At 45.4% G+C, this 15,662-nt stretch overlaps 2 protein-coding genes, 2 non-coding genes and 1 pseudogene across 4 annotated transcripts; 3 read left to right on the forward strand and 2 right to left on the reverse strand.

The window, feature by feature from the left end:
• Positions 1 to 3,280: 3,280 nt before the first annotated feature.
• On the reverse strand, positions 3,281 to 7,842 carry LOC125546631 (annotated as a pseudogene).
• An 843-nt stretch (positions 7,843 to 8,685) lies between these two features.
• Positions 8,686 to 11,177, reverse strand: LOC125542725 (probable inactive shikimate kinase like 1, chloroplastic). The gene is made up of 9 exons (XM_048705897.1): positions 10,973 to 11,177; positions 10,832 to 10,878; positions 10,662 to 10,716; positions 10,389 to 10,549; positions 10,202 to 10,284; positions 9,991 to 10,108; positions 9,360 to 9,438; positions 9,185 to 9,249; positions 8,686 to 9,039 (listed from the first exon to the last, which is right to left on the reverse strand). Exons 1-9 carry the CDS (start codon positions 11,115 to 11,117, stop codon positions 8,971 to 8,973), a joined length of 822 nt encoding a protein of 273 aa, XP_048561854.1. The 5' UTR covers positions 11,118 to 11,177; the 3' UTR covers positions 8,686 to 8,970.
• Positions 11,178 to 11,683: 506 nt separating this feature from the next.
• Positions 11,684 to 11,762, forward strand: LOC125549753. The gene has a single exon (XR_007301475.1). It is a non-coding gene; the product is annotated as a small nucleolar RNA U61 (small nucleolar RNA).
• A 65-nt stretch (positions 11,763 to 11,827) lies between these two features.
• On the forward strand, positions 11,828 to 11,916 carry LOC125549765. The gene has a single exon (XR_007301486.1). It is a non-coding gene; the product is annotated as a small nucleolar RNA snoR14 (small nucleolar RNA).
• Positions 11,917 to 14,897: 2,981 nt separating this feature from the next.
• Positions 14,898 to 15,662, forward strand: LOC125546632. Its single transcript, XM_048710811.1, has one exon. It carries the CDS (start codon positions 14,898 to 14,900, stop codon positions 15,660 to 15,662), a length of 765 nt encoding a protein of 254 aa, XP_048566768.1.

The following is a 15,662-nucleotide window of genomic DNA, read 5'->3' on the forward strand; positions in this document are numbered from 1 at the left end:
TCAAACCATGCAAGTGAGATTTGTTTAAATACTGATAATCAAATCCTTGAAGCATAAGAAAATAGATACTTAGGTAGCATGTTCATACGTAGTGAATTTTAACACAAGTTTTGGAACCATCGCATGTGCAAGTAAGAGTGGTCTAAAGACTGATAATATAATCTCAAAAAAATATGTACGTCTATATAGCAGTAGCATGATAGCCCAAAAGAAAGTTATGAACACAGTCCTGATTGCTTATTTACATTGGCCTTAGAAAAGGTCAGCACATCACATAAAATAAGAAATATGGTACACGATGTAACCCTTTTTATATGAAAAAATAAAAAAGCCTTATCTTTCAAAATATATACTTCAATATGCATAATTTGCTATGTTATTCAGGTAACATGGGGGGATAATTGGATCTAAACCAAAAGATATTTTCATACAATGTCCTTTATTTTATAGTTAGAATTTTATATACAAAAGTAGTGTAGTTAGCATCATGAACAATAATTTTGATTTATGAATATAGGATTATTCCTCTCCTATTGTTACATATGAGCATATCTTTAGATAGGACTGCTTTCAAACTATCTAAATTACCTCATTTGGTAATAAACATCAGTGGAAATCTCAGGAACACGATAATAATAGGATTGGTTATAAAGGTAAGATGTGCTAGAAATGCTCCTTTGGAAACAAAAATGTGGGTATATTTTTTTAGTTATTGCTCAGAAGCACATGCCCAGGATGTTGCCTCGGAAACTTCCTCCTGCAAGTACCCAATCGCTATATCATCTGCATATTATCTGAAAATGTTAAGATGAAAAAGGGGTATAGACAAATCGTTGTGTATTAGCATGAAGTCTTGGCTTGAACAAAGTCCTCACAAGGCTATTTTGTCCCATCAGAGAGCATCAAGTATTTTGCTATAATGTAAAGTATAATTTAATCAACTATGTAGATAAATAGGCTTCTTCTCATAAATGATCCAAACTGGCAAACTATGAGTTGATGAAGATGCAGATCTTTAGTTTCTAGTACCAACTGATTGAGTATGCAAAGCTAGATGGAACAGAGAAACAATAGCCCAAGTAACTGTTTTGATGTTGAAAAAGCATGCCCCATGAAATGTATTAACATAGGAATTGGTAAAATGAAGTAAGAATTGTTGCCTTGTATCTCTTCCATTGTTTTTGAAATCTTAGTTATGAAGGTTGGGGAAACAGACGTAACAAAGGTTTTCTCTTCTTCTTTTTGTAAAAAACATGCATTTGCTTTTATCCATTGAGTCATTGGCCAATGAGGCCATGCATATATATCATGTGCGTTGCTCCTCAAAAACAGCAACTCCTCCCCATCGGTCATTTTTCCGTGGTTATGTGTTTAAAAAATATATGAAGATGGAAGAACGCAGGTAACTCATACATTGATTTCAGCTCTTGTTCATCCTTGGTGCATCCTCTCATCAGCTCATGTCTTGCATTTCTCCATCGTCCTTGGTGCAGAAATTATATAAATCACCAGGCGGTGCTTATCAAAGATTTAGAGCAGTACTTCAGATGATCGGAACTAATTACACCAATAGTGAATTATGCATATGAAAAATTAGCATGCATCACTCGGTTCCATGGGACGTCGCTGATGAGTATCCAATAGATGTCCTAGTCCTCATATAACGGGACATACTCGGATCTTTTAGGCAAAACCTTCAGTTTGCTCCTGTTCATGTCTGTTTTTAAGTATAGGCCTACTTCTTATTTAAATTTGTGTTTTAGACTACAAACCTCAAGATTATTCCATTTGATGTGATGCTAAGAAGCGCACATCTCGCCGTCTCATTCTTTTCTCAAATCTCAAAGCAAATAACACCAGGATCAACTTCAGTAAGAAATGCACATAACAATCATGCCCCTATCCTCGTAAGCGAGTACTCAAAATAAAATAAAAAACTTGACTCAAAGAGCATTATATCTTAGGTCTCGTTGCTCCTCCTCGTGGGCAAGAGCGAGAGATGGGGGAGGCAGCAAGGAAGAGGAGAGGAGGGGAGAGGAGGAGGCGGCAGCTAGGACGGAGGCGGGGCAGGAGTGGAAAGAGGAGGCACCGTGCTCAGAGGAGAGGGGTGGCGGCGGCGGCAAGGGGGGCTAGGGAAGACGCGGGTCAGATCCGGCATGGAGCAGAGGAGAGGGGTGGCGGCGGCGGCAAGGGGAGCTAGGGAAGACACGGGTTAGGTCCATCGCTCGCTCGCTGTTTTTATTCGCTCGCTCTGCACTATTCATGGCATACGTGGATGCCTTGGTTGTGTCTAGCACTCCTTCAACGTTTATATGTTCTGATTCGTCTTAAAATGCAAGTGGGTATTTAGATAGCATCTTTATACATAATCGACACAAGAAGAAAGTTACGAAGGTAGTTCACTATATTATGTGGTTACTGTAGGGCATATGTGAGCACCTAAATAGATTGAAAGCGAAGGAAAGATAAGCTTATTTGCATTGATACTTATGGTGGTAAAGATGGACAATCCATAATACGTATAGCAAGAGGTAATCCACAATGAAATACAAATCCATGTGGAGCATATCACACATGAAAGAAATGCATTATAAGCATGAAGTCTGGTACACTTGCACCACAACAGAACAGGCAACAAGAAATACTTTTTCATCATAGTCCATCATGGGAGCTCCCGCAATACTTTCAGATCCATGGATGTGCAAGCACCAGAGTAAGATTGCATAAATACATTTAGAATATATAGGACTCGAGCCCTGTGAAATACAGGAGAGAGGAAAATACGAAGTGTAAATGGACTGGATAGTAGTCGGCATAGTAACACATTCATTTGGTAGCCATGTATCTTTTTTTCAAAATTGTGTCGCTGGGAAAAAACTACACTGATGATGCTCTCAAATAATTAAATGGATGAGCTTGGACTTCCATACCAATTTAATGAAACACCTAAATATTTCAATAAATATTCTAATTTACCGAAGCTTTTCTTTTGAGCCTTAGGTTTTACATAACATTCCAGTAAATATTCTTTTACAGAACATCCGTACTATAAATGATCCACAAAATAGTTTAACCTGACAATAAGTTTTGAGCCCAAGATAAGAAAAACACACACAAAGTACTATGAGATTGATCAATGGAAACATTATTGGTGTATAGGCTAATAAACAAAGAATCGTCTACTCAAAATTCAAAACACGGCATCATTAATGGATGTCAAAAGCATGCTCGACATGAAGTATATCAGCATGGTGCATATTTAGTTTTCTGAAATAAGGCATGAACAGTTCACCTTTTTTCATCACAGAGGGCTCCAACAGGTTAAAATCACCTACTTAAAGCAGGTAAGTCAGTGATATACGTTGCAAACCATGCATCAGCTGAACTAAGATGCTGGGCATGAAATATTATTTACACATCAGAGCCAACAACATCACATGTTCAATCACTTTGAGCAGGCAGCTGAAAAGGAGCTAGGGAAGGCATGATGAACCACATCAAGAAACATGCAGAGTACATAGGCTTAAGCCTCAAGTACCATGTAAGCATCTCGTGAGCGAAATCACTCAAATAGAAAAAGATTACGTACATCAAGACAATTGTAAGAAGAGTAAAAATGAAAAAGGGCGGCATTTAGATGCATAGAACATAAATAAGAGGTAGGCCTAGCTCCCTGCTGATGCTCTTGTATATGGTTAGAAGCAGAATCAACGTACCAATAGTAGTGCAATTTAAAGGACGAAACACTACTACAGAAAAAAAAAGATAATCAAATTTGAAGTAGCAATCATGGTTCAAAATCTAAACTAAATCAGAATTGAAAAAACGAACTGAGGTCACCTCAGGCTCAACGCTAGTCCTTCATCACCTAGAGTCCAACATGACTTTAGTTGCAGAGCAAATTAAAATGTAAAACGGTTTCATTTTTCTACTGACTCCAGGTAGAGACAAAATAACAAAATCACCAGCTCAGGTGCAGGGAAAAACCACTTAAGTAGCAAATAGGACCAAACAAAAAAAATGGTGGAATTACTCGCTAAGAGAAAGATGTCATAAGGCGAAGAAGGCACAATCTCAAATAAGATATGCCTAAAGGGGAACGGTAATAGGAGAGAAAAAAGGCAAATTGATGAAAAAATAGGTACACCCTCCCCCTCAGCGTATGATTACCTTTCAAGAAAAAACATGTTGAAATATGTATAAAAATTGGGTCCCATGGAGCTCGACTCCAAAAAGCACTGGATAATAATTCAGAAACTGCACTAATAAAAATATGAAATGGAAGTATGGTGAAAATACAGAGGCAAAAATGACTCTTGCTAAATCCGTAGGTATAAAAATAAGGAACGGGACACAACAAAGACATGTTCACAAAGTAGCATCAATGAGTGCATTGCTCTTCACAAAAAAGGAGCGCATTGTTGAAGCGAAGAGAAGAAATGCTTCCAAGCAACAATGAGGGCCATAGACAAGCTAGTGTACCTTTTACACGTCAAGAAAAAATGTAAGAGCGGATCATCTCAGCATTTATACACCTAGCTCTTCTGCTTTTTTGATAATATTGGATCTGGGGCATCTCATTCTTCCAAATACTATGTGAAACCAACCTGTCCTGCAGTAAGATGAAAACATATGCTCGCCACAACCTTGGAAAATTATAGGTGAGCTGTGGAATTACAAGATCGTGATCAGGTATATGCAGAATGGAATTAACTGAATTCGTTTCACCAGATGGAGAGAGTTGATGCAAAAACTCACCGAAGCAATCAGGCTTGTGTATATTTCATGTGGAAAGTAAGTGTATGAGCTCCCACTGTCAAAGATCACTCGAGTCAGTTTCCTAGCCTGCTCTCGCACATTAAGCTCCTGACCTCCATAGTTTACTTTCTGTAGTACCGTGTTGTACACGTCCCTGACAGTACACAAAATGCGGAACTGCAGTCAGATACGCGTTTTCATATAACGAATCGCAAGAGGCGCAATATTTGTATGCATCGTAAAGGGAAATCTATGTCGCAACGTAATGCATGGGCATACGCTAGTTCGACGATGTGATGTGCTACTTGCTACGGCAACTGAAAAAAAGGGGGGACTTTATTTGTGGAATGGACGCAAATGTTAGAAATAAGTGAAGAACAGAGCAACATTGCAGAGCAGTTGGGCATAATTTCCATTTGCAGTTTGAGTCATGAGAGCGACATAAATTGGTTAAGATTTCTTGAAGATTTGCCGCAAGCAGAGCATGTCGTATCCCGTCGAAGACGATGCGAGGTAACATGATATTTATGAGAAATGGTGGCCACATGTGAGAATAATCTTCAGGCAAAGTAGGGTGGAGACTCACTCTAGACCGTTGCCGACAGGAACCCATGTCATTCCCCATCTGGGAACGTAATCATCACCAAGAAACATGTAGCCACTACTGCTGGGATCCATGGCGATGGAATGGCCGAAAACGTTGGGGATGATCCCTTGCTTGGCTAGCTGGGTAGGGAGGTTCATTGCCCCATTGTTGAGGCCAAGGATCCCATCAGTACTTGCTGGTGAGTCCAGAAACTTTCCTTGTTGATAATGTGCACACCTAACATATGGTACACAAATGGGCAGTTTGTTAGCATACAGACATCACCCACCTGAAGACACAGTCCATGTTTTCCCTCTCACCGTCTGCGGTGATCAGCTGCATATTGTCCCTCGCAAGCATACCGACAGAGGAGCTTCAGTCCGCGTATGCGATCTCATAGTCACATTGTTTGCAAGTGTCACAGTAATTTTGGTTGCCTTGCAATTCCCGACAATGTGAATCACTAGGGGAACTATGTTCTCATTTGCGGGCTTATATAAGGGATGAGGTCCCTGTAACAAGATAAAAAGCCTATCAGGAACGCTGTGAATTTTGAAAATTAGGCTCATGATGGAACACTGGAACCAAGATATCCACAGAAATTGCGTCGCGGCGAGGCCTAGTTCTTATCACGCGATGAAATGTGGCTGAAAATGGTACTCACCTTTGTGCAGTTCGTGCAGGGAGCATCACACTGGATCCATGTCAAGGCGCTCCCGGTGTCGATGTCAAGAAAATAGGGCCTTGCAGGATTGCCAATATCTACAGAAGTGTAGTACTGCCTGCATATTAAAAGGTGAAGCAATCAGAAGAAGAACTATGCCATGTTAGTACTGAAATGAAAATCCACTGCATTCTTAATACATAACAGAATTGAAGAATAGGATTTTATCAAAGATTAATCATGTCAACAGAAAGATTAATCTGAACACCGTTGACTTTGTGAGGTCGACGGTGTAAGTCTTTGCTTGTTGGTTTATACCAATAGCCACATGCCTATATCTAAATACAGGCTTGTGCTACTATTTTAATATGTGGATGGTTGAATATGCTTATAACCAAGCATGACAGAAAAGAAATGCAACATTCCAAGGAACAAATCCCTGTTGGGCAAGTTGGTTAATTACCTTGACTAATTACTGCAAGGAAGGATTCAACTCATTCATGTAAAATTATTCGTAAAAAACAACATGAAAGAAATCAAGAACAATCCCTATCTGTTGTTGTTTAATACATAAATCAAGAACCAAGGTGAAAATTTGTTGAACAACCCCTATTTGTTGAACCAAGGTGAAAGTTTGTTGAACCACAAAAAGAATCCAAGCATCGAAAAGGAGCAAATTGTGCCTTTAGGAGAAAGGGATTCAAATTCCTACACCGGCCCGGCTCGTCGCACGCACCTCTCTGGCAGCACGACCATGGTCGAATCCGCCTTGACGCCGGCGGCCTTGGGCTTCGGGTGCAGCGGCAGCAGGAACGACGAGGCGCCCCCCCCCCCCCCCCTCACCTTTCAAAACTGCTAGTAAACCCAGTAAGTAACTTTATATACCAAAGTGTATGATTCTCAAGTTTAGCTGCACAGACAAAAACAGGGACAGAGAATGTGCACCTGAAACCTGACGGAGTTTGCTTCAGCATCCCTCTCAATGGCCAACCTAGAACATAATCATCAACCATGTGCGCCTCCCCCATGTACTTCGCAAGCATCTAAAAAGCCAGTGTTTTCAAATTAAGTTTTTGGCAAACAAAATAGAACCCCTACAAACAAGCCAGTGTTTTCAAATTAAGTTTGGCAATAGACACAACTTTAAATCATCAGTAAGTACCAAAGCAGCCCCGGTGATGAAATGTATCAAAATATGAATGGTAGAGACCGCAACCCGGGCGCTGAGTCATCCAAAGCAGCCTTACATGGCAGCAGCAGCGGCGCAAGAACGGCAATGACGCAAGCGCAATAGGCAGCAAGCTCATAACAAAGGAGAGGACAACCACCCAAGGTGTGGAGGCGGCCCAAGATCCACTATTATTTGCAACAAACCTTAACTGGCCAGCATCTAAAACAATTGCCATATCGGCAAGGAAGGAACAACCAACACAAAGACACATTAGTTTGTCCATACACACGCATATAAAACAAGCTGAGAAGGAATTAGCAAGCTATAGAAGTACATGTAGCCATTTGAAGTACTGGAGTAGCAAGATAGGCCAGCCGCCAGGCAGAGCAAAGTGGGGAGTAAACGCACGGACCTGTTGAGCAGCGAGGCGGACTTGGCCCAGAAGAAGAAGAAGAGGATGAACCAACGCGAGGCTGTACCTGGCGCGCTCGAAGAGGAACCAGACGAGCGTGGCAGATCGGCGGAATCGGGAGAGAGCAGACGAGGAGGAGGTGAGCGCGTGTTAGCGAGGATGCGCACCTGCGCCGCCGCCGAGGAGGCCGTGGAGGGGCCGGTGATGCGCAGGCTCCAGGGAAACCCTCCCTCTGCTCGATGGCCCCCCATAGGCTCACGGACCCACCCGTCATCCTCCTCTAAAGCAGTCCCGAACGTGAAAAAAATTGAACGGCTGACCAGACGCCAGCAGCCAAAAAAAGCACTGTTGCAACCTTGGTAACTCTATCGGGCGGTCAAAATCGTCGCCCGCGAGCGTTGCCTCTGGATGGGCGGGTACTCTAGCATGGTTTATATGCTCCGATGCTCCGATGGGAGAGCCAAAGATGGCCCTATTAGTATGGCTACTGAATCTAAACCGCAGTTGTTCAATAACACATACTGTGCTAACTACAACAAGGCTATCTTAGGTTACTGCATCTACGTAGTAGAGAGAACATGAATGATGGAATATGAAGAAGAAAGAAGAACTTGAGAAAAGGAATCAGGGTCTGAAATAGCTTGTGTCCCCTCGCTCTTCAACGTATCTTTTGGCGCTAGTTCAAGAGGAACATTTCGGCGCTAGTTCAAGAGGAACATTGATCCAAATAGAGATTCCATGCCTCAGTAGCCTCTTTAGATCATTAGACACAAACATATGGCGAACAAGGAACCGTCATACACGATCTGACTCACCGCGTTTGGTACTCGTAACTTGCCCGTATTCTATGTCGGCGTCTGTCGGTTTCGTCAAACAAGGAAGAAGCAGGCAAGGTGGAGACATGGCTGGCCGAACCAGGACCTCGCCGGAAATGGGACGATGCCGCTCACCATGGCATTGCCGACCGAGCAGAGGCCGGGGATTCACTGGTTTGGGTAGGGGCTCAGTTGTTTTGATGCCCCTCGAATTAGACAACAGCAGAGGCTGAGACATTAGGCGTGTGATGCAAAAAAAATTATTGACACAAATTTGACTTTCATCAAGAGTGAACTGGTGCTCCTCTTCTACTTTCTTACTCATTGGAAGAACAAATCTCCTGTTTAATGTTCGGCCGTGAGACATATACATTTTACAACTGGCCACATGAATACTTGCAGCGAGGAGTACCGTGTTACTATAATGTCGTGAAAGACTGAGTTGCACGGCACAGCACATGCCCCCAAAGCCTTCATCGGCTCGCACCATGTATATGAAATGTCGCAAAAATATTGAAATCAAGCGGCAGAACTTGATTCCTCGGACCTCAGTCGATGCTCGAATCATTCAGGCTTCCCAGCAGCTTCCATCATCGCCTTCGCTTGGATCAGCTTCTCAATCCGACTCACAATCTGAAAAATGTGTCCAATGTCACCATTAGCTATATTCACGAGAAGTTATTTACAAAAATAGGCCCCATATTCAGCTGCAATTTTTGCGCTTTGTCCAATTGTGTAGACACAGTTCTGTCTAGTATGCTTATATTGTATTGCATACCTCAATGACCATGTCCTCCAGGCTCAAAGAGTCGATGCTGCTGTAGCCTAGCTGAGAAGCCACGTCTGGAAGGTGTTCAGTCCAAGAGAGAATGTCAATAGGGTTTCCCGCAACCGCAGAAAACACATCAACTATGTTCAAAGTGAAGAAAGGATGTTGGATGCTGTCTGCTTACTCTGTACTGAAACAGTAACATCAGAAACTGCATACCGCTCTTTCAGATCATCATAACGCTGACGGAGCTTTGCCATTGCCTGCAGGCATAATATCTCCACTGTGATTCAATAGATCATAAGCCAATCGCCTTTAAGTGGGTATAACTGACATCGGTTTCAGGCTAAGATCGAGATGCACACGTTAGAACAAACAAAGTCCAGGGTCTTGGCAAAAAGATTGACCATTTTAATGCAAATGCAAGGTATCATAGGCTCTGTATCCATCTTATGTGAAGGGTGTGTACAAGCAAGATCACATGAGCACAAGGATGCTCCATTCATATGCAGCATGCACATAACCATGATGAACACATCACACATTGAAGCTAAACCATAAAGTCCACATTCTGAGTTTACACTTGCTGCATTACAGACCAAATTTGGATGCAGTCTTTACACCGATGGATTAATTAGACTGTTGTTAAGAAGCAAGGCAGAGTCAAAAGAGAACCAACCCTTTTAGTATGTCTGCTGAAATCACCGTTATCCAAGTGTAAACAGTAAAAGGCCATCTAAGTTACCGCGTCTCAAGAAAACAGGAATAACAAAACCCATAAGCAGGAGGATGGAATTTGCAGAAGGGGAAAGAACCTGAGAAAAGGAATCAGGGTCTGAAATAGCCTGTGCCCCCTTGCTCTTCAACATATCGGTCACGGCTAATTCGAGAGGGACATCGATCCAGATGGAGACTCCATGCCTCAGTAGCCCTCTGGAGATCATTAGGCACAAACATCAGTCAAAAAACCTCTAGTAGACACACACCCACAGAATGGCTGCTGACAAAAGAGATAGAGGCACATACAGGTTGGTGGAGTTCATGACGGCGCCATCGCCGCAGCAAAGCACGAGGCTGCCCATGGACGTCAGCTGCTTCAGCCCCTCGGTCTGCGGACAGTTTCAGGTAACATTCAGACACAACGTCATCAGAATGGTGCTAGGATTGAACGAACGAATGAACTTCATCAAGATGGTTTGTGTGGAGAGAGCACCTCGACTTCCAGGTAGCCTTTCTCGTCGGACTCCCGGAAGGCGGCGAGGGCGTCCTTGCCGCCGAGGACGTCCTCGAGCAGGTCCTCGCTGCAGAGGTAGCGGTATATGATGGAGTTGGCGAGCAGCTTGGCGATGTTGCGCTTGGCATTGCAGTCCGTCCCTGCAGCCGATTCGGTTCAGTTCAGTGCGTGTCATTCACCAACAATTCCAATCTGAACTGGGACCGCGTGCAATGCATCGAACAGTTTGCAGAGAAAGAAGAGCATTATTACCGACGATGTAGATGGGCGTCTTCCTGAAATCGCCGACGGCCTCCGCGGTCTTCCTCTGGAAGAAATTGAGATTGTTTAAAACTGAGATTGCAGCCATGCCCACCCACCACAAGCAGCAGTGAACGAATGGAGAAGAATAACGGTGAGACGGATGGGTGGGGAGCACGTACGAGCAGGGCGACGGAGGGGTTGAGCTCCTCGAGGGTCAGCTCGGTGGCTGCGAATCCACGGCGGCAGAAGCCATTGATTGCTGTCAAGAAAATTGCTACTGCGGGAAGGGAATCTGCGACGGAGGGAGGGCGGGCGCTGACCTGGGAAGGCGCGGAGGCGACGGTGATGGATACGGCGGGGGGAGCCGCGCCGGGGGGGGAAGGCGGCGTGCGTCTGCTGCTGCTTCGTGCTCGGGGAGGCGGAGGGCGAGAAGAAGGCCGCTGCCGCCCGCATCGCCATCGCCATTGCCGCTTCGACCGACCTCAATCTCCCTCCCTCGAGTTATCCGCGCCACCACCACCACGGAACGAAAGGCAGGGCCAAGAGAGCAGGGAGGTATCCCCGCCGTCGATGCGCGACTGGACGGCGCGCGATCGGCTGGCTCGTGGGACCCACTTCCCAGTGACTCGCCCCGCAGCAGAGACCATCTATAAAACCAGAGCCGGGACACACCGGTTCGTCCCAGTCCAGGCTAGGGTTCCTTCGTCCTTCCGCCCGCCGCCGCCGCCGCCGCCGCCGCCGCCGCCGAAATCTCAGCTGAATCTTTTGCTTAGCTGATCGCTGGATCTCATGCTAGGCGTTACTTTTGTTTTTCCCTGATTTCTTGTGCGACTTGCGGCGTTTCTTGTGATTTCTTGTCTCGATTGTTCGTGTGAATTTGGTGGTTGGGGGGAATGGTGTGATGATCTCCTTTAAAAAGTTGCAGAATGAATCATGTGCATTACATCTCAATTCCACACGAGATTTCTGATCATTCCTCCTCCTCGAATCAACAGATCTGGAATGGTGATTTTTTTTTTTGTGGAATCAGTCGGCAATGAGGAACGAAACCTGTGCCGGAGGCGGATGCGCCCATGTCGGTAACACAACCCTCTAAGAAGTTCTGAGCTCACCATAGTTCGATCCAATTGTTTGGTTGTATATTTCGGTTTGATGATGGATTGATTTGGATTCATGCGAGGTGATGATGTTATGTATGATAGTCTGTCAATCCCCTGATGTCACAAGGTGATGACACGCATACATCCCGACAGGCTCTGATCGCTTCTCTTTTGGATCGATTTCTTCTCATTTTGTGTGTTAGTTGTACCTAGATCGGTATGAATTTGGTGGGCTCTATATTATGAGTCAACAGCAGCCGCCGTTCAATGGCGCCCTGTCTGCCGCATGGAGCCCAGATTGACAAGCCAGGAGAAGATTGTTTGGAGATCCATCTTTTAATTCCAAGCCACAATATCTGGCCATAATTCGTCAAGAACAAATGACAAATCAGTCTTTCCGTCCAATAAATATTGGTTTGTGGTTTGCACCAAACTGAATGAGTTGCATCTCAGTGTCATAAGCAGAGACTACAAGCAGGTGTTTTATAGTCGAAACCATGTGTAGGATTACCACCAAATGTATCTGCCTACATGAAGTCACAAATGTTTTGGAAAATTCATCTAACTCATGCTTCATTTAACGCCATGGAAAAATCATGTCTGCATACGGCAACAGGCATTGCCATTATGTGTTAGACAAATCTTTATGTATGGACAAACTCTATTAATCTCACGGATTCACTACTACTCCCTGAGTTCACAAATATAAGATGTGTATAGTGTAAGCCCGTAAAACATCTCGTATTTGTGAATGGAGTTTTTATCATGACGCAATCTAATAACCGTTCCTTCTTTCATGGAACACAAACAACGCTGATAATAGCAAAATCCACAATGACCACCAATGTAGCGCCAGTGAAAGTTTTGTTTTTTCTAAGAAGTTCTGAGCCCAAGTTCGATCCAATGTTAACGTTTTTAGCTTGTTTTTCGTTGTTTCCGGTTGTGTACTTCGATTTAATGGTGGATTGATTTGGATTCACCAAGATGGATTTGAATGGAGTGAAGAAAAGAACACATGCAAGAAAGATCACTAGATGTGGTTGTGAGGCCATGATAACTGTGAAGCATATGAAGGATGGCAAATACTATCATTTTTTCATGAAGAACACAACCATGAGTTTGTCACTCCTAGGAAGCAACATTTAATCAAATCTAACAGAAAAGTCACTGAACAGAACAGAGGATGTTGTCTTGTGAGGTGGAGAATAGACAGTCAGTCAATAGTGCAATTGCTGATGGCATGGACCATCTAATTAATCAAATGCACCCATCTGAGAGTGAGAGGCCTCTCTATCCTGAATTCGTCGCACACAATACCGCAGAAATTTGAGCTCATCATAGACACAGACAAGACATATTTCTAGAACCAATTCACATTCATTTAGTAAATCTACAATTTGAGTATGTACAGAAATACCAAAAGACCAAAGATTTCTTGTATAACCACACCCATTCAAATATTTTCTGTACATCTACTTTCATTCAGATGCAGCAAAACAACAAGGATTTCTCTGTACTATACATCCCATTCATTCAGTTACAGCAAAACACCATTCATCATTCAGTTACAGAAACAACAGTTTTGAAGGGCAAGCCGCCGGGAAGACTGGGCCGCTGAGGAAGGCTGGGCTGCCGAGGTCGCCGTTCACCCCTCGCATGGGCAAGTACCAGTTCGCCTGGGGGCAGCGCCAGGAAGGTTGGGCCGCCGAGATCGCCGTGGCACGGGGCCATCACGGTGGCCGTCAGGTCGCCGTTGCGTGGGGCTACCGCCGCCGCCACCAGCGTGTGTAGGCACTGCCGATTAGCGGTTGCGCCGGGGCCGTGGGCTCCGAGTCGCCGTCGACAGAGGAGCAGCGCTGTAGTCTGTCACCGTTGAATTGTCGCTGCCTCCATGTCTCTCTTGCATGGATTGATTTGTGTTTTTTTTGAATCTTACCAGGCTAGGACGTAAGTGCAGGGGGTTAGCTGTAAAGCTGTGACTAAGTGGCTAGTTAGATTCCCACATTTGTTGTGCACCGTACATCTTTGATCAGATGGCGTATGACAATAGTTTTCAGTTTTTACTGAATAGGGGTTTTCACTTGATACTTCGCCAACTTACAAAACTTGACTCCACCATACCCCAAGTTACACCTCATGTGATGATTTAGTCTCAGACCAATCACAGCTCGACAATTGGCAGCCAGGTGGCTGGACCGGTCAGTGCACGCACTTTTGCACAAAAACCCCTGCTGTTTCCTTTAATCAACCCGCACTCACCTCCACCCGAGTCCACGTCTGTTCGAGCTCTATCCACCTGAATAATCTAGCTGCTAGCTGCCGCTGTTTCAGTTACATTGTTTGACTGGTAGGCATAATCCGACGACGGTCGAATGCCCCTATCGTGTCATCTTAAGCTCTGTTGTACTGTGGGCTTGCAGTATGTATTCAGTCATGTGGTGATGTTGGTTTGCTGTACTTGGTAGTCGTGTTGTCTGACGTGGTTATTATGTTGACCCGAATGAAGTTGTGATGCCATGTTCTGATGTCAAAATTAAAAAGGAAATGCGATTCTATACCTGTATGCGACGAGCCTGTAACCCTCTGAATCTGAAGTATAGCACATGTCAGGCCCCATCCCCTTCGATCTTTGAAGAAATCGACACTACGTTCTGCTTAGCTGAAGAAACCACTTTTTAATTTTCAGTCTCTGTCTTTCTTACTTTCTACAAAATGTAAGGCTATAAAAAGCCCAGGATCCCGATGGGGAAGAGACATCCATCTTGCACCGGGTATAAACCCTAGCCCCCATGTTCTGCTTGGCCTAAGTGTGTATCCTAATTCGCCCTAAATTCCTCGCAATCGTCCCACAAAGTGCTACTTTGAGTGATTTTGACTGAATTTCTTCCATCTTTAGTTCTTCAGGCTAGTAGCGCCTAATATGGAGATCGTCCGCGCGTTCGTCTCACGAGGGCTTCAGGAGCAATTCTATAAGTCATGTGTGATACAAGTTGAAGTTGAAGCCATGTCCGCGTTGGATACGATCCCCTCCTGATACGAATTCTGCATATTCTGATATTATAGTACGCTATAGCTAGTCGAGTCGATTCTCGCGGCGTGAGGTTCTCTCGTGCGTGATCGTCGAACCCCGTACGTACGTATCACCATGTGGCTCCTAATCAAGATCATCTACCACATGATCACGTTCAAAGGGGCCATCGCGAAGCTCGAGGAGGCGGCGGCGCGCGCCCACGGCCGTCCGGCGAGGCTGGACTGGCTGCGCTCGGCCTGCCGCCACCTGCGAGGCGTGGACAGCCACCTCACCAGAATGCACGACTTCCTCGAGAGCGACCTCCCCGGCGACGACCGGCTGGGGGTCTGGAGCCGGCGGGGCGCCGGCAAGACGTCGCTCCTTAGGCCGCTCCGGCAGCCCAGCCCGTACCACGCCCTCTTCGACCGCGTGCTCTATTTGGAGGTGGGCAGCAGGTGGTCGGTGACGGACGTGCAGCTCGGCATCTGCTGCACCTGCCTGGGCTGCAGCTACGACGTGATGTCGTCGGCGGACGACCGGAGCCGGGCCTGCCTCATCCGAGGTGTCGACAACCAAGACGCGCTCCACCACTGGAGTTATCTCGTCAGAGCTCTCGGCCACAACGATCACGTCCTCCAAGAAGATCTCTGGGACGCATGGTCGAGCCGGCGACAGCTGGTGGAATTCGGTGGGGAGCGCCGCGGCCGCGGCGGAGGACGAGACGAGGAACGCGTCGAAGGCCGTGCCGTCGCGGACGCGCTCGCGGTCGTCCTAGTGGAAGAGCGCCCAGAGCGTGCTGCGCCCGCGCACGTCGCACGACCAGCGCTGCCGCTTCATTCTTTGCGTCGCGCGCACGGGCCGCCGCTCGTGCCGATCCTGGTCGGTTGGTTCGGACGCTGA

Source organism: Triticum urartu, chromosome 3 (genome assembly GCF_003073215.2).
Source record: "Triticum urartu cultivar G1812 chromosome 3, Tu2.1, whole genome shotgun sequence".
NCBI lineage: Eukaryota > Viridiplantae > Streptophyta > Magnoliopsida > Poales > Poaceae > Triticum > Triticum urartu.

What these genes read in the sequence shown, in the direction of transcription:
- LOC125542725 (XM_048705897.1), bottom strand. Translation starts at nt 11,117, where the DNA reads ATGGCGATGGCGATGCGGGCGGCAGCGGCCTTCTTCTCGCCCTCCGCC. An exon ending in TCGCCTCCGCGCCTTCCCAG is followed by an intron (nt 10,879 to 10,972) that starts GTCAGCGCCCGC and finishes GTGGATTCGCAG; the next exon opens with CCACCGAGCTGACCCTCGAG. An exon ending in GACGCCCATCTACATCGTCG is followed by an intron (nt 10,550 to 10,661) that starts GTAATAATGCTC and finishes AATCGGCTGCAG; the next exon opens with GGACGGACTGCAATGCCAAG.
- LOC125546632 (XM_048710811.1), top strand. Translation starts at nt 14,898, where the DNA reads ATGTGGCTCCTAATCAAGATCATCTACCACATGATCACGTTCAAAGGG.